The sequence below is a fragment of the Ictalurus punctatus genome, chromosome 1 (assembly GCF_001660625.3).
Source record: "Ictalurus punctatus breed USDA103 chromosome 1, Coco_2.0, whole genome shotgun sequence".
In the NCBI taxonomy this organism is placed as follows: domain Eukaryota; kingdom Metazoa; phylum Chordata; class Actinopteri; order Siluriformes; family Ictaluridae; genus Ictalurus; species Ictalurus punctatus.
The window spans coordinates 18,563,763-18,591,760 of NC_030416.2; the positions used below are offsets into that span (position 1 = coordinate 18,563,763).

General features: G+C 38.9%; 1 protein-coding gene across 3 annotated transcripts; it reads right to left on the minus strand.

Annotated features, from left to right (window-relative positions):
* Positions 1-12: 12 nt before the first annotated feature.
* cep192 (centrosomal protein 192) lies at positions 13-27,997 on the minus strand. Of its 3 annotated transcripts, none has more exons than XM_017474304.3 (48): positions 27,674-27,997; positions 26,804-26,975; positions 24,640-24,750; positions 24,318-24,469; positions 23,965-24,026; positions 23,743-23,881; positions 22,909-23,024; positions 22,023-22,121; positions 19,945-20,091; positions 19,478-19,631; positions 19,161-19,375; positions 18,767-18,886; positions 17,959-18,370; positions 17,564-17,710; positions 17,427-17,491; positions 17,087-17,302; positions 14,764-14,905; positions 14,591-14,667; positions 13,417-14,479; positions 13,058-13,175; positions 12,712-12,868; positions 11,555-12,353; positions 11,112-11,260; positions 10,408-10,638; positions 10,140-10,265; positions 9,757-9,891; positions 9,590-9,653; positions 9,338-9,477; positions 8,935-9,027; positions 8,671-8,789; positions 8,383-8,568; positions 8,203-8,293; positions 7,759-7,938; positions 7,019-7,279; positions 6,634-6,755; positions 6,427-6,536; positions 6,142-6,304; positions 5,559-5,728; positions 5,113-5,236; positions 4,925-5,030; positions 4,600-4,807; positions 3,678-3,754; positions 3,469-3,564; positions 3,183-3,302; positions 2,932-3,041; positions 2,592-2,715; positions 1,317-1,375; positions 13-699 (listed from the first exon to the last, which is right to left on the minus strand). In XM_017474304.3, the coding sequence occupies exons 2-48, from the start codon at positions 26,971-26,973 to the stop codon at positions 567-569; spliced, it is 8,178 nt and encodes a 2,725-aa protein (XP_017329793.2). In that variant the 5' UTR covers positions 26,974-26,975; positions 27,674-27,997; the 3' UTR covers positions 13-566. The 3 variants fall into 3 exon arrangements, with proteins under 3 accessions (XP_017329793.2, XP_017329785.2, XP_047012815.2); XM_017474296.3 differs by having other exon boundaries at positions 26,804-27,017; XM_047156859.2 differs by lacking the exon at positions 1,317-1,375 and having other exon boundaries at positions 26,804-27,017.
* Position 27,998: the final 1 nt, after the last annotated feature.

Below are 27,998 nucleotides of genomic sequence, written 5' to 3' on the forward strand. Positions count from 1 at the left end.
TATCAACATAAATAAATCTTCAACATGAATCAATCTTTATTTATTTTGAATTTTAAAATAAATAATACATTTACAGGGTGTTGTACAACGTGTTCAACAAATTTAAGTTTAGAGTTCCCAATTTTAGACAGATTATTCTGTATTAGTGATGTATGGTTTCTAAGTAACAAATGCCACACAACGTTAAAATTTACAAGTGTTACTAATATAAAATAAGATGTACTGTTCAAATGTTCCTCATCAAGGCAAGAAATGGTACTGAATCACATAGCATGGATAAAACCAGTGACCTAATTAATGCTAATGGCTTCCCCTTAGGCATACTGGATTATGGGTTAGTGCAATATTAAAGTGTATGCTATATTTAATGTCTAGCCTGAATTTAATAAAAAAAAATTTTTTTAAAAACCCTCCAATTGCAAGATTTTATGCTGCTGAAAAAAAAAGCCCCACTTTCCTCAAAAGGTACATCACTACACATCCACTTACCCACTTTATGCCTCACACTAAGCAAGTGGAGAGGAAATGAACAGAATACTTAAATAAGCAATCAATGTTTGTGACTGTTACAGTAAAGCTTCACCAGAGAGCTCGATGGCAAGCCTAACGTCTGTGTCTGTCTGAACAAGCAGCAAGCCGGTGAACAGGCCTATAGCAGTCGGCTTGAACTGCACAGGCAGGTTGATATAATGCTGTGTCCTGGTGAAAAAGGAAGAGATGTCAGATTCTCTCAACCCTTGGGAACATGCAAAGTAAGCACAATGATTAAGCAGCAAATGAAATTTACAAGCATGGATGGAATGACAATTTTACAGTGATTAAATACACAACATGGTCACCTATATCACATCACAGGTTTTCATCAATATGGATACCAATATTTATAAATAATCTAATGAAAACATTTGCTGTGCAATATTTGCCAACCATCATGTTCCAAGATAAAAGAAACTTCACAGCAAGCAATGAACACACAAGTATGCACGATTGTCAGTGTATGCATGCATGAAGTACTACATGCACTCATACATATACCTACAGTTAAACATTAATAGGTCTCACAGCAGGGATGTGCAGCAGGAAGTGACACAGTTGTTCAAATAAAAAAAATTAATAAATTACACTGTTATTAAATTAAGGCCCTTTCAATTTTACCACACATAGAACAGTGTATAGAACTGTGTGAGAAGAGAGAAAGAGGCAGAAGAACATAGAAAAAGACAGGTGCAGAGTCAGACAAAGACAGAGGGAGAGAGAGAGAGACAGATACAGAGATAATTAGATTGATTGTTTCTGTACAATACTAATTAACTCACCTTAAAGAATATTTGGAATGCCTGATGTAGAACGGCTCTGAAGGACTTAAAAATCTTAGCTGTAAGTCAATTAGAGAAGCTCAACATCAATGACATGCAACATTTACAGTAAAATAATATTCTCCCAGATTCTACTGGAAGGCAACAAACTCCCATGCAATGATGATCAATAATGGGATCAAATTAATTAGTGGGACAGTTTCTTTAAACATAACTACATGCACGTAAATGTGATATATGCATATGTACAGCTCAGAGTTTCCGTTAGCTGGTAAATACCGGTTTTTGACCGTTAAAAATTCAAAACGTCCAAAAAACGGTCGAACACAATGTCCCGTACAAATATTAACATGTTGCAGACGTTACACAATGTACATTCACAATAACACACCTAGATAAGGTCTGCGCAAAATTAGTTTTTTCACATTTTTCCTGTAAAGTATACTCTGATTTGCTCGCATGAAAAAAGCCTTATGTACCCGCCTTCAATAGGAAAAGGTCACCAGGCTGAGGCGCTTCTCAAATTGGCGTGGGAAATTTTCGTTATTTTAATATTTCTTTGTAAACGAAATTATGTGTGGTGGTGTAACATTTTGCTGTGCCCAATTTTTGTTTTGAACGTTTGTTATTTTAGACGCTAATTCTACGACTATGATTTATCTTGAACAGTGTGGAAAATAAATACTTATCTTTCATTTGATTGTTTTGCTGCTGTTATAATAATAATAATAATAATAATAATAATAATAATAATAATAATATTATTATTATTATTATCACTGTCACATATCTGGTTTGGGTCAGGAACGAGGAGGCGGGAGGCTGAGGAGAACTCGAAATGTTTTTTTTTTAATCCTCTGTATTTTCACTTTTGATTTTCAGTGGACTACTTCAACGACATGAAAATGCTGACATGCATCTGGTTCACCCTCACTCTCGTTATGGGAGGCTTTGAAAGCACAGACACGCACAAGTAAACTCATGCTACGACCACACCCCTGCCGCCACAATCGCATGTACTATGCACATTCCAAAATAAACACTGAAATTTTTTCCAGTTTGTCCGGTAAACTTAAAATCACTGCTGGACATGTTGCTGGGCTCTAAAAATTTTTAACGGAAACTCTGGTACAGCTAAGCCTTAATATTCAATTGATCAAGCACAAACTGTGCTGTTAAAAAGTCCACTTTTTATTCCAATGTTAGAAAGACTCAAGATGCAGTACTAGTCTGTTAACGGTTGCGAAATTACTAAAGCTTTCTGTGAACACTCACCTCATGTGTATCACAAGAGTTGTTTCGAAAGTTGACCTTCAATGTGCTGACCTCACCCACACGTGTGGCAGGGAACATGTAGAGACTCTGAGGGGCGTACACTCCTCTCCTGGAGGGCTCCGTACTGAATGGGAACGAGGAAAACATGACGTAGCTAATAAGCCAATGAAAATCTTTTCTGAAAGAAAGCCTTATACACAAAACATGTTGCTGTACTACATACTTTTTATCTTTAGGAAAACATTCACATCTCGTTTCTGGATGCTCACACATAAAAGATTATTAAAATATACAAGTCAAACTTTCCCTCCCTCAGAAACCAGTACAGTACACATCTTACCCTGTCTTCGAGCCTGCAGACTCCACTCTCGTCCTGCTCTTCACATTGACATCTGTCCGCACTAGAGCGCAGTCTTCTTTACGGCTTGTCCCTGCGCCTGCTCTTATGCCCTGCAAAACCAAACAATTCCATTCAATACTCAAGTTTGCCACTGCACTACAATTCTGTCTCACTCTCAAAACAGCTATATGATTAGTAATGTCAAGCATTATTTACATGTTATTTCATTAAATCATGTATAAGAACCTCACCATGCCACAGAGCTGAAACCGGATGCGGCTCTTTTGCTGTGGTTTGGTCACTGGGTGACACTCAAGATCCCAAAACTGAGCATAGTCCCCCCCGTCCCGCGGGAGAAATGTAAACGGCACCTGAAAAACAAAACCAAATAAATCAGCAATTAATGAACCCACCTGTTATAACTGATTAAATGAATAGTCATAGCACACTAAGATTTGACAGTATCTTTCAGTATGAAACTCAAGCAAGGTGTTCCTAAATGTTACAGATGGAAAGAAATCTCATTTAATGCCTCACCTGCATCTTTTCTTTGACTCCAAGCATCCCAGACATTCTCTCGCATCTGAATGCTGTATACGTGGCCCGATAAACATCTCCACTTCCATCTACACCCTAAAGGTCACACACAAGTTTTGTAATTTTTTTAAAACTTTATTTCATATTAAAAAACAATATTCACAGAATGTGTAAAGTGATTCCAAGGCTCACAGATGGGATAAAAATACCTTGACATATGGAGGTGCAAAAGATGAAAGATACCACCTAACTTCTTCCCCATGGTTCTCCACCTCCACAGAACACTCTGAAAATAAGAAAAACTTATTCAGAAGCAAATTTCCCCACTCTGTACATTTCAGGGGGAAAAAACCCAAAGAAAAACGTTCATAGTTACAAAACTAAACAACAGCTTCTTCAGTCTCCAGATATTTTGTCTCAGTCATGATAAAGACATATGGCTTAAGAGAATTTGTGAAAACACAGGTTTGGCAGCACCATCCAGTTCAGCACTAGGTCTTTCAATAAAACAATGATCCTTTGTATTCCTCCAAATCCACACAGATTCTGTGCTCACATCTAATACCTCTGCCCTAAACTACAGGGTATCCCAAACGTCTCCATATATGGGGGAAATTGACAATCTCTAGAAAAATATCTTACAGTTTTTCATACTTATTTTATATTAGTTTTCTTTTTCCAGAATGCCTTTGACAAAGGAAGAATGCATTGAAATCATTCTCATGGCTGGATCGGAAAGCTGTTGCAAGGTTGTGATGGACTTTAACAGGAAACATGAAAAGCACGCCACATATGACCCTTTAAAATTATTAATAGATCCAAAAAGACTGGAAGTGTTGCGGACCAACTGAGAAGCGGATGTCCATGAGCATCCACAGGCATAACTAACATGGAAGGAAACTTTTAGACACACCCTGCATGTCTAAAACCACTACTACTGACGGTGAAACTAAAACCACTACCTGATAAACCAGGAACCTGAAGGTGAGACACCACAAACAGTAAGGTTTTAAATTTTATTATTTTTTAAAAACTTAATAGAAGTATGATCTCTAATCAGTCATATATGATGTGCATAAGAGGTTATGCTAATTTTGGAACTGGAAGTAGTTGCTGGTCATCGTCTGTTACCTGAGGACTCTCCAGAGCAGGTGGAGGGAAAGACCACTGTGCGGTTCTTAATTTCCACACTAGTCTGAGGGCTGCTGCACTGGGCTTTGAGACCTGAGCCAACAGGGGTTTCCGCCTGTGGTGGCAGGGGGCAGAGGGAGTGGTCCGAGGACGAGCCAGCAGCAGAGATGTCCATAGCCAGGTCCTGACGGATCTGCACTCTGATAAACTAGAGTAGCAGTACACATTAAATTTAACAGTTTAGAATTTTAGATTTATCATATGAAGCTTAGTAATAATGCTGACTTTCTATAGACAAAATGCACAGTTTACAAAGTCTTAATACCTTCTGCTGATTGTCACATTGGACATATATCTGCCCACTCCATGGAAGCATAGAAGTTTTGGTTGCCAATGAGGGGTTTGGGCTAATTAATATTTGCAAGTTGCTCCTGTACAGAGAGGAAAATGGTATAATAAGGACTCTATACAACCATACATATACAAGCATGTGTGTGAGTGCACAAGTCATACTGGGGCTCAATGATGCCATGTTGAGGAGTGATGGTCAGGCAGTGGGCAGGCCAGGAGAGCTCAAATCTCAGTTCACAATCTGAACAGTTCAAGATCCGCACATGCTTGGTATCAGCTACACCAGCTTTAGTCAAACACAAATTAAGACACTTCAGTAACCACAAACTCTAAGACATGAGGCAAGGGTAAAGTTGAAATTAACAGCATCATAACTACATAAAAAAGGTACAAGAAATATTATAGGAAATGTCTTAATGTGGTATTTTTAGTCTGCCATCTTTTAACTGCATTCCAGTTGAAAGTAAGCCAAATTACATGGTCACTTTACACATCACTTGATGTACACAAACATTACTGTTATATACTGTACATACACAGAGTTAACCTGCTGTACTGTAATCAGTAGTACAATGTATGTGAAGCCTGGAGGGAGTGTTTGAACTCACTGATGGTGGGTGCACTGAGGACCAGCTGTTCAGGCTGGACACTCCAGGTGTTATCCACAGAAGACTCAGTCCGTTTGAGCACAGGTTCTGACGCACACAGCGGTGGCCCTTTTACTGGTAGAACGTCCAGGGAAACATTACTGAAGTGACGCTCTGAAGTCCCCAGACCACTAAAGGGAAACAGAATATTGCTGCTATAGTATTTGAGTATTTTACACCTCCCTACCCAAAGCCCTATCTACCCTCTTCCATAAACATTCACAACTAGCTCATGTTGCTGTGATTTACAGGGAACATATGAGTGAGTATTTCATGAGAACAGTCTCCTGTTGCACTACAAGAGCCCCTACATTTGAACTCTTAATGACTGACAATTTTCAATAGACACATGCTGCTGTCCTCACCACCATCTGCCTCATCTACCAATAATTCAGATATAAGTAACAAGTATGATTAAACCGCCCCCATGGCACATCATTGTCTTAATGCAAGTACCACCTGCAACATTCATTGCCTATTGTTGTAATTGGTTTCTACCTATAGACTTTCTCAAGAGAAAATGGTAACGCTTTAAAAATAGTACCTATCTGAATCCATGGCATGGTGCTGTGAGGCTCTGACAAACTCAATATGATCACTCGCTGCTAAAGCAGAGGTTTCCACTGTACCCAATAGTGATAGGATAACCTTACTCATATTTCCATAGAAAACTTGAGCCTCATTCGGCCTCTGGGGGAGGTCACAGGCTGGGGAAAAAATACAGGATTCATTATTTAGTTGGTCATCACGCATTGCGAAAAAAACGATGTTAATGCAACTTAGAATGTCATTTAGTAGAAAATAAAAGTCTATGCACAAGAGGTCTTACCTTCCTGAACCAATTCCTCACCAAGGAAAGGCTCATCAAAGGAGATGCTCTTTAGTAAGCTGTTTTCAGACAGCACTTTTTTGCCTACATCAGGCTTGATGCGTAGTAACCTGAGAGAGATCAACATTCATCAGACATCCAATCAGAGAAACAAACTCTTGAGGCTGATTAGACACAAAAGAAAGTTCGAACAAAACTATTACTGACTTCCTGAATTGCTGGCGAGAGACCTCATCTCCACAGAAGAGGCAGATGGTGGCAAGGAGAGCAGTGTGTGTCTGGCAGAGAGCCTGCTCCCTACATGATGCCTTCATCACCACTGTAATCACCTTATATAGAGTAGTATAATGCAAACTGATTACCTCTCAACACAACTTAAATCAACTACAAAGAATAAAATCCTTCTTCAAACACTGCATGAGAATTCTTCATGTCATGCAAATTGGTCATATGATAGTACTGCATTATCTGGAACACCAAATTAATATAATCCATTTTTGCGAATGGAAAACCGTCTTTCAGATACAAGTACAGTTGTTAACTAATCTCCAATCACACATGAAAAAACTAAACTTTTGCAAAATCAACTCACCTCTTGCGTCCTTTCTTTCAGTATAAACTGTGATGGTGACAGGCTGATAATGGTAGAGTCCATGACTGTGCGCTTCTCCACGTCACTGTATGGCACAGCTCGAATAAATGCAGCTCTGGAGCCTGTGTTTCGCACGCACACACAAAGTTTGCTGACTCTGCCTTTCTGAATGCCGCTCAGTGTGGCCACATAACCATCAGAACGTTTCCTTAATTCCTCCAAAATCACATTACTTGTGCCTCCATAACCAGACAGAGGGATCTTAAAAAGGCAGAAAAAAAAAAGTATTTTTCCAGTTACAAATTAAAGTAGCAGTATCCAATATAGAAAAAAAGTGGTGTGCCGAGAGTTTCTCTGAAAAGCCAAAAATATTTGAATTCATAGCTGTTAGTTGGATGCATCACATTTTTTGGCCTCATATTATAGTAACAAATTCAGTTACCAAAAAGCCTTGCTGCTTATGAGTGACCATATTTTGCAGCCAGTACTGAACCAGAGAAATATGAGAGTAGAGTAAGTAGATGATATGGTCCCAATACCAAGCTCCATTGTACTGGTACTTTTGGTACTTTCCCCATTGCATTCCTCATTGTATTTTATTTTCAAGCCATTACAGCATGCCTTACATATTTAGATTTAAAATTTCCACCCAAATATCTGCAATAATAAGATTTTATGAACAAACTGACAAGAGAACAGATCAAATGATATTCCAAGTAAAATATCAAGAGTATACTTACAGTGAATTTAACTCCAGGTTGAGAGGGTCGCACAGCAGACTGTTTAATCTCAAGCTTGGCCAGCATGGAAGCAACACGAGTGGGAGCGAAAAGAAGGTGAACTGCCACGTCCTCTTTGGGTTTAATTAACAGCTCTCTGCTACGAGTCAAACGCTCATCAGGGCCAAAAGAACTCTGCAACTGAAGATAAGAAAAAAAAAAATTCTTCTTTGAACGTATTTTTAAAATCACGTTCGAATAATCATTATCAAATTTCAATTGCCATTTTTATTGTGTATTGGTTATACTCTTTTTTTTGTGTGTGTGTGTGTGTGTGTGTGTGTGTGTGTGTGTACACGTGTGTGTGTATTTGTGTGCAATAACTTGTAGCAGAGTACTCCGATGCTAAAATACGGGGGTTCATATGCAAAATGTTGGCATGTCTGCACATTTAATGCAACTAACCTGAAAGCAGTCCTGGTCCTGACCTCTGATAAGTATTCGTAGCTGCTGTGATGTAGTGGGGGAGTTGTTTCTCAGTATTAGCTTCTGCTGCCTGCAACATAAACATGATGTTTCAAATTAAAACAAACTGAATCTGTAGATATTTTTGTGGGCGACTGTGCATGTTGCTGGCGGGCTTACACAGCTCTGCCTAGAGTGACTCCTCCCCAGGCCATGAACTGCTTGTTGGAGAGGATTGGTGGCACTTCACCATTTGGCACCAAGACTTGAGCAGATGTCACATTCCTAGAATTCCCCTGGACCACCTCTCCTTTCAGGACAACCTCATATTGTGGCCCACTGGGCAGTACGAAGATTGTCAACAGACTGAGAGAACAAAGAAACATTGTGCGTCAATACTGGAAATTCCAACTCACATGCGATCATGCATTTTGCCACAGGGTTAAAGCAAAATAAAAAGTGACATACCACTCTTTATATTTTCTGTTGCTCTGGGCAGTAAAAGTAACAACAATTCCCTGTTCCTCTCCAGTTCGCAGGAGTAGCTCTTCAGGTTTTACCATGAAGCAGTTGTCACCTTCATTACACTGTGAATCCAAGTATTCACAACACACTATATAATTGCTCTCTTTTTACATTCATTGATATAATACTGCACATTTCTAAAGCTGTAAACTTTGTAATAAATGCAATTCCAGCAATTTGGTTTCCCCACCAGAGAAGAAAATGTACCTTCAGTCTCAGTTGGACATCAATGTTGCCTGCATTCTTTAATGGCAAAGTCTGGCTGGCTGACTGTCCCAGTGGAGTCTGAAGACAAACAGTCTGGAAAGACCAGTTACAAGCAAATGAGCCATGTACAATACAAATTAAATTACACAACAGCTTGATGAAAACCAGTCAACCCAAAGGCTCTAAGGCTCCTGATGTCCAGCTATCTGAACTGGACAACTTCCAGAGCCCAGACACAGTAAAGACTAATAATTATATGAATAACAACAGACAAGGCATGCATTCAATCCCATTCAATAAGGGCAGTCAATTCTGTCATGTTGAAAAAGCAGATGCATCAGTGAGTATCAGTGTATAGACCGCCAAAAGCTGGGTCCTATCTTGATAAACTGCAACTTCTTACCTGCAGATCCTTGGGAGCATGAACTCTGGCTGTCCCAGACCTCGCTCTGAGAGCAACACTTTGGATCACGTGACTGGGGCCAGGGTTGTCCACCTCAATATCCACACGAGCAGTGAATTCGTCTGGCGGGCCTAATTCACCTGCATCACATGACAGTTGTTTCAAGTACAACCAATACGAAACGTTTTGGTTCAAATCTGCACGCACGCAGGAAAAACTACAGTCATCATCATAACAACAACATATCAGTACCTAATTTTGCACTGAATCTCTGAGGTGCGGTAAAGTGAACCCACACCATAAAGCTGTCTGGATTCTGTTAACAAAAAAAGAAAAAAAAGTTTGAATACAGCTCACTGTAGCATGGCTAGAATTCAGTTCAGATTAGTGTCATGTTTGCTGTGATTATACACACTTACATCTCCACAGCTGGAATGCATCACATGGTTTATGACTGAAATGGAGGTCAAATTCCCACCAGAATGGAGAGAGCCATCTGCTGTCATAGTGACAGGACTCTTAGAGAAGCTGAAGCAATGCCAGGCTGAGGCATTCTGGGGAGGGGAAAAAAATAAAAAATAAATAAATAAATATTATATATATATATATATATATATATATATATATATATATATATATATATATATATATATATATATATATATATATATATATAAAAAATATAATCTCAATGTTGCAGGCACATTTCTTTAAACTTCAGTCAATGTAAAAGCCACAAATACTTTGCAGATATTTCTGCAGCTCACACTATTAGGGGTAATGCAAGTAATAGTTCACTAACCGCACTTATAACTAGACGTATGGGCACAGTTGCTCGAGTCCTGTTGACCATTTTAAGAGGCAGGGACTTAACACTGCCTCCTGCCAGGTCTCCAAAGTCCAGACAGCCAGTCTTGCCAACATCCACCTATTAACAAACCAACAAATTATATTAGGCAGTTTCATACACAGTTCATTTCCCTGTTCATTTTATCTAGATCAAAATGCTTTATGAAATGCTCCAGTACCGTCCACAACATTAAATATTGTAACACGCACGAAACGCTTACTTCTATTGCTGGGTTCTCAGCCACTGCAATGAGTACTACTTTCTTGGCAAAGGCCTCAGCTTGTGCCACTGTCTCACTCTCAGCAGAAGCAGGCCAGGATGACACACTGAGAGTACACTGGTAGAGGCCAGCTTTTGGAGCAATCAACAGCACCTTCTGCTCTTCTGTGCTTTTAGGTCCAATGATGGTCTTATTCTTCACAATCAGCCACTGGTATGGCAGTGAGTCCACCTGGTAGATGTGTAAAGTATTGAGTAATCACTATTACTAGTTGACTTCCACTTACCAGCTGAAGTCAGTGTGGAATCAAGTAAAGACTAAGGACAATAAGAGTTAAACAGTCAAAACTGAACTTAAATAAACTGTTCAACCGACACCAGCAATTAAAAATGTTCATTTCTAGTAAACAGCTTTTGAGAGTGACAATGGTTATTTGATCATTCAAGTGGTGATGTACGTTTCTGAAATGTTACAGTAGTGTGTCCAGTAGAGCATGTAGGTCAGTTTGTTCTCAATCTGGCAGAAAAGTTTAGTTTCTGTGATTAACAAGAAATATCCTTTCATTGCGACACTACTTTGACTATAAACAGACAGACAAGCAGTTTTAGGCATTAAAACAAAATTCACATGTTGGGCTACAAATACAACAATTACTAAATCAGGCTGGGCAAGTCATTGATCGAATAAGTAAACAGTGTTCTAACCTTCACTCCATCGATGGACAGATTTACTATAGATATGGCCACCTGTTGCCAGCGTTCGGAGGGGTTAAAGATGCTGAGTGATGTCTGGCAGGCAATGCCCACACAACATGCGCCAGGAAACTTCAGCTCATCTGGGACAACTACTTGGGCTGAATAACAAATATAACAAATCAGGAATATAATAGTTCCGTTGTTATTAAAAGAACTATTTTAGATTTAGGAAAAAACCCTTAAGTAACAGCAACGGATTTATTCTTATGAAGCATTTCATCCCATCTGAATATAGGAGTGAACAGTGGTTGTCGATATGGCTACCTTATGTGCTAATCTAATAAGTCTTCAGGAGCCGTTTGTCTGTCCAGTTGACAACTTATCACTAACTTATGACTGCTACAAACAAAAAGGACAGTGCCCAATCACCCAAACAATAAATATGCACTTACTTCTGAGATCAGCCAGATCTCGTGCAGACCATGCGGTCATGCTGGGCTGTCCATAAGGTTTGCTCAGGGGGTACTGATGAGGATGTTGGCCAGCAGTCATATAGACAGATGGTAAACCTGTTGATCCAGGGACGTGTGTATTTGCAATTTGTGAATTAGCACCAGTCATCACAGCTGGCACACCATACGGTCCAGCCAGAGGCCCTATATGATAGGATGAAGCCTGCAATGACCCTTCTGCACCCAAGTACTGCTGTGGAAGCTGAGTGCTGAAGAGTGACCGACCAGTTAGAATGGTTGGTATACCGCAAGTTAGGTCTGACAAAGCACCCTGGGAGTTGTAATTTGGGGCCAACCCATACCTCAATGGTTCAGATTTGTAAGTGGTGGGGGGAGGAAGATACTGTGAGCCAAGAAAAGCCTCACTCCCAGCTCCAGGGAAATCAGGGACTTTGTTAGTATTCTGCTCCATTGGTCCAGCAGGCTGATTGTTAATGTTGAGGTTGCTGGAATAACCAGAGTCAACCCGAGCGAACAGACTTGGGTGAGACTCGGACTGGCGATTCACTGGCTGGCACTCATGCCTGCAGTCCTTGTGGATATGGCGCTCATTTTGGATGTGTGAGCCATGTTCTGAGGTCTGTTGATTTGAGCCAGGATTGGTTGATGGACAAGATGATCGTGAACTCAGGTCTCCATTATGAGTCTGATGGATAGGTTTATTTGCATCAACAGGCTCCATTGGTGGGGTGGGACTTGCTCTGATGATGGTGGTACTCAAGGACATGGAATTATTTTTCTGACAAAGAAAAGTATTCCATTACATGCAAATACTGCATTCACATTAAATGGGAAAACTTTATGTAGATACTAACTGGACAGCCACACACAATCATTTCAGGGACATTAAAGTTTATGAAGATATAAGCTTTGGGCACAATGTGATATGAAACTGCATTATATAAGATTTTCACTAACTAGTAACTAAAACAGGAAAATGTGTACAGTAGAAATGTAAAACAACATTAAAATTCAAGCCTTGCGTGGAAGACGTACTTTACAGGCTTTTTAAAAGGCCATTATAAATCATTATCATAATGAATGCATATGTTCTTTTGCTTCCATTTAGATTTTAACATGCTCAGCTCAATACTGACCTGATGATGATTAGGTGTGGGGAGTGTAGTGTTCTCATTAATAGAGAGGTAGGTGAGCCTGCTCATGGATGGACTAGAACAGTGAGACTGAGGTGACAGGGGGTCAGTCCCAGGACTTCTCTCACACATACCACTACTAGAGGACGGGGACAGGTCTCTAAAGAACACAAACAGGTTGCAGAAATCACTATATGCTCCAAGTATCACATTATTTAAAAACATACACTACCATAAATTCATTATAGATGACAAACTTACTTTATTCGCTACTTTGTTTTCCCTTACTCTTAAATAGGCTATACTGGTTAAGGTAGGCTAGAACAATCATTGAGTAAAAGGAGTTTACCCATATCCACTAGGCAGTGAAGTCTGGCTCGGGCTTGAATGAGTAAGTGGAGAGGTGGATGGTCTAAAGGTGCAATGGCTAGCCTCCACAACACCAGAAGTACAGAGCTCAGGTGAGGCTTTAAAAACAAACAAGAAAAACAAACACACACACACACACACACACACACACACTTCATAACGACAATAATAATAATAATAATAATAATAATAAGCTCAGAAAAGGTTTGCACAGAACTGGAACAAGTTAGACATTCATCTGACACCTACAGTACGTAAAATTAAGTCCTACTGACAAATGTCATCAACAAGATTATGCTATTTCATAGTAATTGCAACATAAATCAAAGAGAAACTTGCCAAATTGTGCATTGGTGGTTGGAAAAGAACTCTGTGCAGCAAGGGTCTGTTTCTCTTTTCCAACAGTCTGAGTAGCTTGAGGGCTCCTAACGGATTGTGCCTGTTCAGAGCAGGACGTCCCATTCTGCTTCATATAATTTTTGCTTTTGGGTGTGTGTGGTGGGCTCCTTTGCATAGGTAACTCCAAACATCCACCAGTTTGAGTGTTTTTTGGGGCAGCCATTGAGTCTGATATTGGGTCGTTGCTTTTTAATGAGTGACACGTTCCAGAAACCTCCGGTCGAGCTGTGCTCATTTCGACCCTGGACTCTGAGCAACTCCGGTTTCCTGCAGGTGTTGGTATGTGGCAGTCATTTTTGTTTCTTTCTGACTTGCCTTGCACAGGTTTAGTCTTTATATTCGTTGATGTCAACGACTGTCCTGCACCTGCTGATCTCCTGGGTGGGTGAGCTGTGGGTGTTGGAATGCAGCTAGTCTTTGGTCGTGGAATATAACTTCTCTTTGCATCAGACCTTTTAACTTCGGACACGACTTCTGTAGACTGTTTGGATGAGTTATTCGGTGAAACCAGACTTTTCTTTACAATGTCTTTTGGAGTAGAATGCTCTTCTGCATGAAGACTGATGCTGTTTGGTAAAGGAGTCTGTCTCTCTGTAGACCTGCAAGAGTTAGCAAGACTGTCTGCCAAGCTGAGAATGTCAAGACAGGAATGGGAGCTGGAAGCATCACTATCACTGCTAGATACTTCTGCCTTTTTCAGATATTTCTCCATGTCAAGAGCACTCAGGTCACCCAGGGATAAGCTTTTCTGAAGGTCATCCTGCTGAAGTAGTTTTTTAGGGTGAGGGGTCTGAACAAGCTCATCTGTCCTTCTGCTTTTAGAATGCCTCTTTTTGGATAACTCCATGATCATTGCTGCAAGCTGGGCAGGGTCTGAGCTGATTGAGGCATCTGCAATGGCAGATGCAATTGTGCTGATACTAAGTGTTAAACTTCCACTAGAGTTTGATTCAGAACTTTGACTGGAATTCCCCTTATGATCCAGTGATAACACAGGTGAAATCTATTTCAAAATGAAAAACAAATCAAATGCTTGTATACACTCCAAATATATTTAAAAACAGATTACTTTGTAAAAGAACATAAATGTGACTTCCAGTAAATAATGCCTTACCTGGACATCTTTTGGGTCTGCATGACCCTTTCGTGGCTGCTCAGCTGGTGTAGGCTCAAGAGTCTTCTCCAAATCCTCTATGGGTTCAAAGTAGCAACCAAGTTAGCATTTTCCATAAAGCCTTAATCCAAGACCAGACTCTAAGGGGCATTGCAGGAAAGATAATATCATACCTGGATTCATGGTCTCATCCGCATCACTGAGCTGGACCGTTTCACTGCGAACAGAACTTCCTCTAGAAGAGAAATCAGAGGGCCTAATCAAAGCAAAGGGCTCCCTCTTCTCTGGAGAGTTGATGATATAACCAAATGAAGGCTGGAAGAAAAATAAGACATAATAAATAACAGATTGTATGACTGGAGAGTTGATGATATAACCAAATGAAGGCTGGAAGAAAAATAAGACATAATAAATAACAGCTGTTGACTGGTCAGCACAGAGAATCCTATAGTGTATTATAGCAATCAGTAGCACTGTAACTAATAATTAGTCTCAATTAGAGATGCAACAGTATGAAAATTTCATATTACGATTATGACCAAAACTATCACGGTTATCAGCATTATCACAGTATTGTTAAACTGTGCTGAAAATGTACAAAATGTACTGATACACACACTGAAATCACTCAATGTGTTTTTTATATTATACTATAAAGTGACGGATGGTTGTCACTAGGCTTGCTGCGATAGTCAGTACACTGTGCTTGGGCCGCAAACCGATTACATCACTTGCCCGTCGCGGCACCGCCCCCACCGTCATGTTGCCTTTTTATAGTAATAAAAATTATTTAGTTCAGTTAGAAAACGGATGCTACAATTAAAAACGCATCTGCTCAATTCAGCATGAGCTGAATGAGTCAGAGTCGCAGCACAGATCAGCAGGAGTCAGATTTCATTTATCACAGAACTAGAATGAGGCGAGCTGACTGACGAAAAGATGGTAGAAGATTTGGTTAAATAGAAGCGAGTTTGTCATTGTACTGTTTTGTTGTTGTGTTTTTCATCAAGAATAATAATGAACCAGGGACATTCAGAAAGTTTCTCAGGAACAAGTTTAAAATAATAATAATAATAATAATAATAATAATAATAATAAAAAAGGGGCCATCACCAAATCCATCACTACTTTAAACTATATTATTACTTTACTAACTTTAATTTAACTACATATTCTTATCACCCTGGTTGACACTGTAAACAGACTGTGTGTGGTCACAATAATGAATATGAGAATGACACTACTAATATAACCTAATGGCATTTTATTTGTACATTTTTAGATTAATTACAACAAAATGGCAACTTTTAGTGGAGAGATTAATCTAAAGAATCATTAAAAGAAAATTTAAACATGTATGTTTAAATGTATTACCATCCACAAATGTAGTGACATCCACTGTACATCACTTACTGTAAAGTCAGTAACACTATTAATTTCACAATTACATTTGGCAGCAGCACTTTGATTTCCATAAAACTGCAGTACTGCGTGCTGAACTGGCTTTTAGTCTCAAAGTTTTAAGATGTCCCTTTTGCTGCCTCCTTCAGTTTTTCTTTAAATTTTCTGCCATCTCTGTCTGTCTGGTATTGTGCCTTTACTGACTATATAACATGCATATAATATAACAAAAGTTACTTACATGTCTGAAAATGTAACAAACTTGAGTAGCTAGAACTTACCAACACATTCCCTCTCAAATCAATTTGAAAACTACCAGCAATAAGCATATAAAATGCTGCTAATATGAAAAGGTCGGCAGAACAGCTAGTGGTCACTGCATACCCGTCTGCTTGTTGAAGCAAGACGCATCATGATTGCGTCATGACAGGACTCGAGTTGAATAAATAAATAGGAAAATTCTCAGACTTTCTTGTGATTATTTTGCTACCGGTTTTGTGCATGCTCTCATGTTCATTTGAATTCAATTTTTTTTTTTTACATAATATACTTGCTTATCCATTTTGAGAGGGGCACTTTTCAATCATTTAGAATTAGGGCAGGGGCTTGAGGCCCCAGAGTCCCCCCTTCTGCAAGTGCCTTTAATGAACCCACCATTCAAGCAATTTCCCCCAAACTGCAGCTAATTCAAAAACGAAAGTGAAATGCGCACAGCTGCACCAGCATTCATAAGCAATTTAAAAGCGAGGGGGAAAAGAGGAAAGTGCCAACGAAGCGCCAAAGCCTCCTTTTGCAGAAACTTTCTTCTGGCAAGCTCTGCAGACAGGGTTACCATCTTCTATTAAGTTTCCCTCCGCATTTTTATCAAATCCAAAAATATGACCACACTTCGGATTTGCATCACACTCGTGCTGAGTGTGTGGACAGCATTTACTGCGAGTTTATAAATAAATTATGATAATCACGCACAGTTTTAATGATAATTAAATGTGACCAGGTAATAGTAACAGTCAGGGAATTTTATCGTGAAACCAGGAATCGTTTCATCCTTAGTGTCAATGCAGTTTTAATGTTATTTTTTTGTGAAGCTCTCACCCTTTTAATGTCTTCTTCTCTGCTCCCTAAACAGCCCAAAGCTTCAGATCGCTGCTGAAAAAATTCTCCCAGGGAAATACGCAAATAACTTTGGTTCTCCTTTTCAAACTCAGTTGAGACTTGGGAGGCTCTCATCAGAATGTGGCTACTAGCAGGAAGTTTCCAAGATGTGTCACCAAGAAGCACAGTTCTATTGACTGCTTCTATCTGTTCCTCCTATTAGTGGGAAGGAAAAAATCCTGTAATTCCATGCATGGAGACACACACACACACACACACACACACACACACACACACACACACACACAAACAAATGTAAAGAAAAATGAGCAACTCCCACCTGCATGAATTGGTGCTCTTTCTCAAACTCCTCTTGATCCACAATAATCTTTTCCATAGCCTGGCCTGAAGAACAAGTAAACGTTTCAGACTGTCTCAAAACAGAATATTTTTAGGCAATCATCCACCTATACTTACCACCACCAACAAATTCCTCAGACTGCAACTGGTTTGCAATATCATCAGGTACATTTGTCTCCTTTTCAAAAGAGGAGTAGTAGGCTAGATCAGTCACCCATTTCCCATCCTCATTCTGGTAGACAACACTATGAGTAGCATTGGCACCTACAAAACGAGAAACTTGATGCATGACATCCCAAATGGTTTGGCACCAAAGATGAAGTGCATGGTTTAAAGGCTTGTAACCCACATAAACCATTTTAGTCATAAACAAATCACCATTAGCTGTAATTAATGGTGTAACAGCAGGTGTAGTTTAATCAGACACGGCAAGAGACATTTACCAAAAACTTTTTTAAAAATCTGAAAAAGATTAAATGCCTCACAAATAAGACCTTTGTGAAGGATCTAACCTTGTTGGAACTCCAGTTCCACATCGTCAGGACGTGATCCTTCATTCCAAATATTACTCTGCTCAACTTCATTCTGATGGACATTTTGAGAGAGGTACTTTACTTCAACAGATTCTCCTGGATGTTCCTCACTGCTGTGTGGGTGTTGGCCAAGACTGACAGAATTCCTACAAAGGCCTCCACGGAGACCTAGATCACCAAAGTCAATGGTATGCCCTTTGTTGACTCCTGCTTTGGTCTCTCCAAGAGGGTTTTTGGTAAAAGAGAATTCAAAAGCATTTTGAGTGCCTTGAAGGGCAGAAGCACCTGAAGTGGAGTCCTGTAGGTTACAGACACCACCGGGCCTAAGGTAAATGGAGTCAAAGCGTTCTTCCAGAGATGTTGCGCCCGAGTATGAACTATCCATAGCATTCTGTTAAAGGAAAGGGGGTTTGGCATTACTGACCAGTATTTGAGCAAGGCTGTAAAAATGCCAGTGTCTCAAAAACAAACTCACAATTTCAAGTGCCACTATCAAACTAACAGGCAAGTAGCATAATGGAGTAATTGATACAATGACGTTATAGCAAAAGGTATCCATTAGCTAACTTCACTTAATGATGCTATAAAGTGAGGCAATGTAACAGTCTAGTTTGCATTCAAATTAATACTGTTACCACACTACCAGTAACAAATGATTTACAGGTATTTTCTCTTGTTTGGCACCCATGCATGAAACTAAAAGAGCTGATCTGCTGAAAGATCAGCAGGGAACAAAACGTGAGAAGTAAACTTTAAAACTTCTATGCAGAGATGGATCAAACCTCACCAGAGCCTCTTGCCTATCCTGATTCATACTCTGGTTGATAAATTGAAGCCTGGTCTGTCCAGAACTTTGAACTGAAGAATCAGTTTCAACTGTTCCAACTGGGCCCACACGGTCTCCCATCTGAAAACACACACCACAAATAGATGATGGTTGCAGATTTGGATATAGACCTCCCGCTAAGCAAAGTTTTCCCTACCCTCCTCAACACCTCACCCAACTCATTAAAGGCATAATAATTAGCTCATTAACTCATCAAGCATCAACTAATAAAATGATGGGGGTTTTTTTAAACAAATAAAACACACCAGGAATACTTCATACACAGAAAATCTAGTACCTAAGCAAAGATTGGAGAACATATTGAACTGGACCTAGTCTTTGGAATATGGATTACCTGGCTATGCACATTTGAGACAAATCGGCCTAATCCAGGGAGCTGTGAGAGTAACTGATGTTCATCCTCGCCTGTTCCACTTCCTCCCACGATTCCCAGTCCCCGTAGCACGTCATATGTGGTCTGGACACCAGTGGGTGGGAGGACTGTAGCTACACCCCCATCATTTCCATCCTCCTCACTACCGCTGCTCCCATCACCCCCTCCACCATCTCCTAAAACAGAATACCCAGAAGTGTAAAATGTTGAACTTTCAGCATTGCTATGAAAACACATGTCAGGTTACACAGATGCAAAATAATACATAATCTGAATACCTGTTATTGGCAAGTCAATCACTTGTCCCTCAGCAGAGCACCGGTGTTCAATGCCTGTTCTGGAGTCTGTAAATTGAGCACCTGTCTGAGACTCATCATCTGAGCTTCCCCCTACCAGGCCTGGCCTAAAATGGGGCTGATGGCTTTCCCCAACCTGTATACACATTAACACAAAGAAACATATGTAATAGCAAAATAAAAATGTATGAATGCGTGTTTCTGTTCCATTACACTTTAACGTGATACGAGGGTGACAGAAGAAGGAGAGCATGAACAGGTGTCTACTATATTCTTCCTATTATCAGACGTTTATCGTCCTGAAATTAAGTTTATCCCCACAAAAAATTGTGCAACATTGCTTGACCAAATAAATTACTGGCCTTAAAGCCATCTTGTGTCTTCTGGGCTATTAAGTTGCTATGTCATTCCAAACATGTTAACAGATTAGTATCAGGACTTCATGTTACCAGATGTCTGGAGGTGCTTGGCAACAGGAATCGGGTTCTGCTACGGTTCTGCGAGGCTTCCAGCTCATCCTCAGTATCTTCATCACTAGCAGGACAAGAGTCCATACCTGTGGCGGCCAGCCGCACATCAGGCATGCAAAAATCCCCCTAAGAAGAGAAATTGGCAGATAAGAGGATGTTTCTTTTTTAAAAATCAATTTTTAAAACACAGAAGCATATTTTAACAAATCATATGTATAAAACATAACCGTAAGTTCAGGTACATGTACAGTTAGCAACTGGTATCTTGCTAACGTAAGCAAAATATTCGATATCACCACAACTAGAATTAATTACAGAGTTTTCCCGAGGTTTACACTGGGCTTAGGTGCAGTCTGGGTTCCAGGGGGATGGTCATGGTGGTTAGGGGAGTTGAAATTATTCAAAGGAAATTGTTTACACCCCCCCCCCCCCCCATGTTGTTTTCGACAATTATCCTTACCATATTTGCAAAGGAAAGCTGCTAACACTTCTTATACTTTACAGTCAAAAATCTAGCCATTTCACCAAATAACATGTTTGAGATTGAATGAAGATACATGTGGACCCATTAAAATATGCATCACCTTTAAATGATGTTTCCACCTTTTTTGAAGGTCAGCACTTGTTTTACATAATAATCCTAGTGGTTTTTTTATACCACACACACACACACACACACAAACTCTACTGGTAAAAAGTTTAGACACACTCATTTTTGATTTTTAGCCCCTCGCCCCCACAAACATTTTAGAATAATAATAAAGTCATCAAAACTCTGGAGTAACACAAACGGAACTATGGGAATCCCAAAAAAATCTAAATAATTTAACATTTTAGCATCTTCAAAGAAGATGCCCTTTTTGCCTAGAACTTCCAGAAATGTATTCCTGGCATTTTCTCAACCGATTTCTTGAGGAATCTCCCCAAGATGCTTTTTAAAAAGTATTAAAAGGAGTTCCCACCTATACTGGACTCTGATTGGCTGCTTTTCTGAATATTTCGCTCCAAGTCATGCACTTAAAAAAAGAGTTTCTTTTAAAAATAAAAATGTTAATTTTATAATGAAAGAAATGAATATCTCGGCATAATTACATTTGTCTACAACACAGATTTCAAACATTTAATCATAAAAACCTTTTGATCTGAATGTGTAAGATCATGAGAAACATTTCAGTCATGTGTCTCTAAACTTTTGACCAGTAGGGCATGTGTTTAATTATTTTTTATTATATTATATTATATTATATTATATTATATTATATTTATATATATATATATATATATATATATATATATATATATATATATATATATATATATATATATATATATATATATAAAAAATGTGAAAATACTGACCAGCGGTTTTGATCAGAAAAAGATGTTAGGAGTGAACACAGCCAAACTCTGTTTAACGACCAAGCCACGTTAGTTTCTAACATTAGTTCAGTTGAAGTATATTTATCTAATGTCAACTAAGTAGCTTCTCTGACTAATGTAATTTAATTCAGTACATGAATATCTATGCAAGTTAGCATTTTCTTTAGTTGTATTATTACACTAGTTATATATTTTGCTATGGTATCTCTGCTAAAAAAAAAAAGTTTATAGTTAATTTATTCTTTGTTGAGGTTTACCTTATAGAAGGTTTGCAACTTGCTTATCCGACTCGTTGGTTGTAACTACCATGCCAAGATGAGGGTACAGAGAAATATCCAATCAGCTTTTCGATTAGCTTGGCCATGAGCATGTCACACACCAAATCACACAAACGCATGTCCAAACACTTAACGCTCAATCCTGTTCCCAGCTTACCTTTCCATTTGAGATCAAGCCACCTCCCCGTTTCTGTTTTTTTTCAACGCATAGAACTTACGGGTTTTACGTTTGTTTTTACGTTCATTCTAATATATCGCCTAAATGGCTTTTTACTTTCATTTGGCGCTCCGCAAAAACACTTAAGCACTACACCTAAGCCTTTCTATGGTAGGGAAAACCCTGAACTAGACAATACTATAATTATAATATAAACTTCTTTGCTTAAAATATAATCCTACCTTATCATAGTCATTGAGAAAGTTACATCGGTTTTGGGGCGATGTATCTGGTTCAGTAACAAGGGGTTGAGATGAACCAACTTGATTGTCTGGTAATTCCTACATTTAAAAAAATTATTAAATAAAGGTGACGTACATCTTAAAGAGACACACAATGCAGGAAACAGACTCCATAAAAAACTTTAAATATCCCATGAACAAAATATGCCTGTTCAAATAAAGTACAGTATACAGCCAAAACTATGTGGACACCTGATCATCACACTCATATGTGGGCCTTCTACAAACTGTTCCACAAAGTTGGAAGCATACAGTTATTACAATTAGATGTCTCTGTAAGCTGTAGCATTACGATTTCCCTTCACTGGAACTAACGGGTCTAAACCTGTTCCAGAATGACAATGTCCCTGTGCACAAAGTGAGGTCCATAAAGATGGACAAGGTTGGAATGGAAGAACACGAGTGACCTTGAGAGCCCCGACCTCAACACCACTGGACACCTTTGGGTTAAAATGGAAGTCCGACTGCACCCCAGGCCTTCTCAAGCAACATCAGTGCCAGACTTCCCAGATGCTCTTGTAGCTTAATGAGCACAAACAGCTGTGTTCCAAAATCTAGTGGAAAGCCTTCCCAGAAAGGTGGAGGTTATTATAACAGCAAAGGAGGGACAAAATCTGGAATGTGATGTATAGTGGTGTGATGGTTAAGTGTCCACAAACTTTTGGCCATACAGTGAAAATTTTTTAAACTGCACTACATTTCAGTTGTCAGTGTACACTTTAATATTTTAGTCATTAGTTAATGTGCTGCAGTACATAGAGAAACAAGTCAGTAAACAACAATTATGCGATGTACGACAAACATTTTAGGTACACCAACAACTTACAGCAGCTGGGATCTCTTGGCCCTCCACTCGACCTCGCTGCATGGCTGTAGGAATGAGCTTGTTGAAGTATAGCTGCAACTCCTCATCATGCAGATTGTCTACATCAATATCATCATCTGCAGAAATATAAACATGAAACTAAGAAATGCCCTCAGCCATTCCTGAAGGTCTACAGTACAGACCAGTGTTCCTCTGTTGTAACATGTCTAATTCAAATAACTAGTTAATAATAATGATGAATAAATGCATAATATTTCATCCATCCATGATTTCAGATTGACACAATCAAATAATGACATTATAAAGAAGGAAAAAAACATGAATGACACAAATCTGTGGCTGATACAAGTCATCTTTGAATCATATTTAAACCTTTTGTTTAACAAATAAATAAATGACTTGATAAAACTGCTGATTATGAAAGTGTTAACGAGTAAAACCTGTAATTGCCTCTCACTTATAATATAGTAAAACCTGTCCACTCAGTGACCATTTTAGCAACATTACCGGGCACATTTCTAGTAAAACAAGACCAGGCTCATGACTAGGTAAATGGGGAAAACAAAATAACCCTGAAATGGACAAAATGGTGCTTCACAGATGTATCTGAAATCACTGTTAATATCAATGCGTGCTCATGCTTTACTCAAAGAATCTGATGGGTCTTTTGTCGTTAAATTTTTTTAACACACACACACACACACACACACACACACACACACGGTAAGTGGCCTTTATAAAAAGCCAATAGTGGGATTTATATAATACGGTCACTTTGTCAAGTATTACACACACTGCCATACAGTCTCTAAAATATGCATTATACCTAGTTACCTGTAATATCACTGTTCATGCTGTCCAGTGACATGAGCTTCTCATTAGCCAGGAAGCTTGAGACACTGCCACTCATCCCATCACTGTCCACTGCATCACTCTCTGGACCCTCTTCTATGGGTATTGGAGCTAACACAGCCTAAAACATGCAAGAGTTCATTGGCTACAGCACTTTGGCTACAACTGAGTGACTAAAGTATTTTGCAACCCTTGTGATCTTACCTGACCAACAATGGTTTCTTTACCTCCAATATGAGAAACTGTCAATAGGCCAGTGGAAATATCTGCAGGACAAAAAAATTTTCACTAAAATTCATTTTAGTGTCCCTTGAGTACTGTGATTTAGTGCCAATATTTTAATCATTAAAATACTGATGGGGTAAAAAAAAAAAAAAAAGAAATTCTAAAATCTAAATTCCAAAATTGGCGAGACCAAAATAAGAGCAGTACAACAAGTTTGAGTTCAGCTAAGCTATTACAGTTTTACATATGATTTTGCAACAAACGTTTTTCCCTTATGCCAACATATGGTGCTGGCGAGCCACAGCGTCTCACATGCAAAAAATTTTTTGTACCATCAGGGTAATCAGAGGGCCGAGCAGATGCAGAGGGAGCTCCCACTTCCACGGCAGCTTTAGACGTAGACACAGATTCTGACTCATCTAAATTAACCTTCACCAACAGGTCTGAAAAACGATTAGCAGCTATGAAGTCATCTACATTGTCCCTGAAATCAGAAAAATCAGAGTGGATTAAGGCAAGAAATCTCATTTGAATTATTTAATCCATCCATTATATTATGTCCAGCCACACTTTTTGGTCCACTTTTATAAGATAAAAAAAATAATAATAATAATAATAAAAAGGACAAGACATGAATCTGGGGATGACACTCACAAATCATCTTTAAAGCTGAGAGCAAACTTTTCCCTTCCACAACCTGAGCCTTGAGAACCTGCCTGAAAAACTAGTCCAGGCTCCAAGTAAGATGCTTGGACATCAGTTAACCTGTAGCAAAAAAATAATAAGGACTTTATCAGACTTAAATGTAGTCCATTAACTGTCCATTAATTTCTACTGAGCAACCTTTGAAAGCCAGACAGTTTGCAAAAAATATATTCATGACGGATATTCTCAGTAAGCTGACCCGATACTGACTAGTAGGACAAATGCAAGATTAAGTGGTAAACAGGGCTTTAATCTTGTAACATGTCATTTATACATTAAGCACAAGTCACAATAAAAGTGAGATTTTTTTTTTAACCAAATCCACAAGCACAAGTCATGTCACATGTTCACATCACTACTCTTAATATTAACAATACCATTAACAGATCATGAGTTTACTTAACTCAGGCACTAGTGTGCAATGTTGTTGTTCACAGGGTTTTCACTACCATATAAAGGCTTAGGCACAGCACCTAAGTGTTTTTGTGGAGCATCTGAAGCCGAATGAACTCAAAAAGATATTTAGACGATATCAGAATGAATGTTAAAATAACGCTGATAGTTCTATGTGCTGACGACGAGGAGAAGAAAAAGAAAACCCAGAGGTGGCTCAATCTCGAATGGAAAGTTAAACTGGCAAAAAGAACGACCTGCCAATTAACAATCAATGTTTAGACAAACGTTTATGTGATTGCTGTGTGGGAGATGCTCATCTGTTGAGTTACCTCAACAAAGAATAAATGAAAGTAGGAACAATTTTTGTTCTGGTGTAATTCTTGTGAAATGTTAACAATAGCAATAGCAGATAGAGAATAAATATATATCTAACATAGCCTACTTTACAACTAAAGAAATTGTTAACCTAACTAACTGACATGAATATTCATGTACTGAATTAAGTTATGCAAGCCAGCAAAGCTACTTAGTTGACGTTACACAAAGATACCTTGACTGAACTAAGGTTAGTATTTAACATGGGTTGTTAGATAAACAAATTTAGGCTGTGTTCACACAGAACGCCTTTCTGATCAAAATTTTTGCTGCTCCAAAATGCAGTTGAGAGCGTCCCAAAAGAAGCCCAGAGCATTTTTGAAAACACAGTCTACTCCATGAGATTATTATGTAAAACAGGTGCTGACCACTTAAAAAAAAAAAGAAAGAAAGAAAGAAAGAAAGAAATGTTTGAAATAAATCAAGAAATTATCTCTCCCCTATGGTTGTATTTTCAAACTAATTACATACGTATTTCAACATATTCATTCTTCATACATGTACATATATTTTCATTAAATCTCAAACATGTTATTTGGTGAAATGAATAAACTTTTGACTACAAGTACAACACGTAGTGCCAGCTTTCTTTCATAAATATGGTAAGGCCTCTGAAAAGCTAGGGAAAACCCTGGTTTAGTTTTTGCTGTATTGTTTATTCATTTATCTTCAGTAACTGCTTTACCATGGGCAGAGTCACAGTGAATCTGGAGATTATCCCTGTAACACATAGCCTAATTTATAATTTAATGAATAGTCTACTGTCTGTAATTATTGACTTGCCCAGTTTCCTGACGTTTCATCTTACCTGTCAGATTGTCCTGCCAGGGATTATGGCGCATGCACAGATTGACATCGTCATTTGTCACGCTGAACAACACACCCATAATTTTTTTTTACTACTTGCACGTGGACTTGGAATCTGATAGGGTATTTTGCACTGTAAAATCATCTTACCTGTATTTTATGTTGTTAGGACAATCTGATAGGGTATTTTGAACTTGAAATCATCCTACCACTGCCTAATAAGAATTTTCTGCAAAGTTGCACAGAATTATTTTACGCAGTGACAGACACGAAGCAGAAACCCGTGGTAGGATTTTTCAATGTGGTAGGATGGATCGATAGATATAGCTATAACTTTGCACTACGGTAGGAAAACCTGACGAGGTAGGACAAATCAACAGGACACCAGTTTGTCACTGTGTTTACGTATGCTCTCATACATCACTGTTTCTGGTAAAGTGTAGAACCGTATTTCATTTCTGCACGAGTCAAACTAATGCAACAGCAGGTTTCACACTACTGCAATGCTGTGAACATACATACAAGAGTCTCACACCTGTTGTCTGCCGTAGCTCTACTTTTAGCCACAGTAGAAGCAGCCATGGGCACCCCGAGAGTGGAGCCCAGTGTAACATCACCCAGAGTGGCCCGGCCATCGCTGCCCAAAGACGTGTTGGAGAAGAAGCTGGGAAAAGTCTCTTCCTCCAGGTTTCGGAAGCTGTCCATGTCTGTGACTCAACAACACAAGGTCTCATCACATGGGGCATGGGCTGCAAAAAGTACACACACAAAAAGTGGGACAACTCAGTGTGTGTTTTTTTTAAAAACCTCTATCTAATCAATCAATCACTCTACAAAACAAGACTCAGATATACCTACAGTTTTACAAGACAATAATCTACAAATGCAGAAGCCATTTGGGTGAATATGGGCATATCTGTATGTGCTGAATATCAAGTGGCACTTTTTAAATATAGTTAGCAAATCTGTTCAAAGTAAACACACATACACACATACATACACACATACATACACACATACATACACACATACATACATAGCGCTTTCACTTCCACTTAGCAATAACATTTGGGGGGTTTTTAGTCGGGGACTCAGACAGGTTGTTTTCACAGTAAGTTGGTGTTTTCCGGAAAGGTATATTAACAATAGCCACAGAACTCAGCGAGGAAAACTTACTTTAAGTTAGTAAAAATAATTTTTGTAACTCACTAATTACCCAGAACTGAGATGACCGAGATAACCCAGCTAGCTAAAGTTGTTTGGCTATATTAGATAGCTGCCGTTAGCTGAAAACTCGGCCATGAAAGAAAAGCAGGGATTGAGTATTATCTAACTAACTCGGCTGTACAAACTAAGTATACAGAGACAAACAATTCCCAAAGGTTCTCCTCTCTCCATTACTCACCGTGTTCATCTAACTATCCCCATTAGCTTTCCACTGCCGTCTATTTATTTATCGACCACCAGCAGCTAACTGCCTCGGAAAATGTCCGCAAATTAGGTCTCAGGCTCCAGTTCAGCGGAGGGACTCAGAAATTACAGGCGAGATGTAAAGATTTGCACCAACAGACGGCTTTTCGCTGATACTGCTTAAAGTTTTTAACCGTTGGCGAGTTCTGGCCTGCAAACGCCTACTTTACAGTTGTGTGAAACCACTCTATAACAAGCCCAAATAAATAAATAAACAAATAAAACAAAGTTGAGCTGTAACCGAAGTAGCCCGCCTCTAA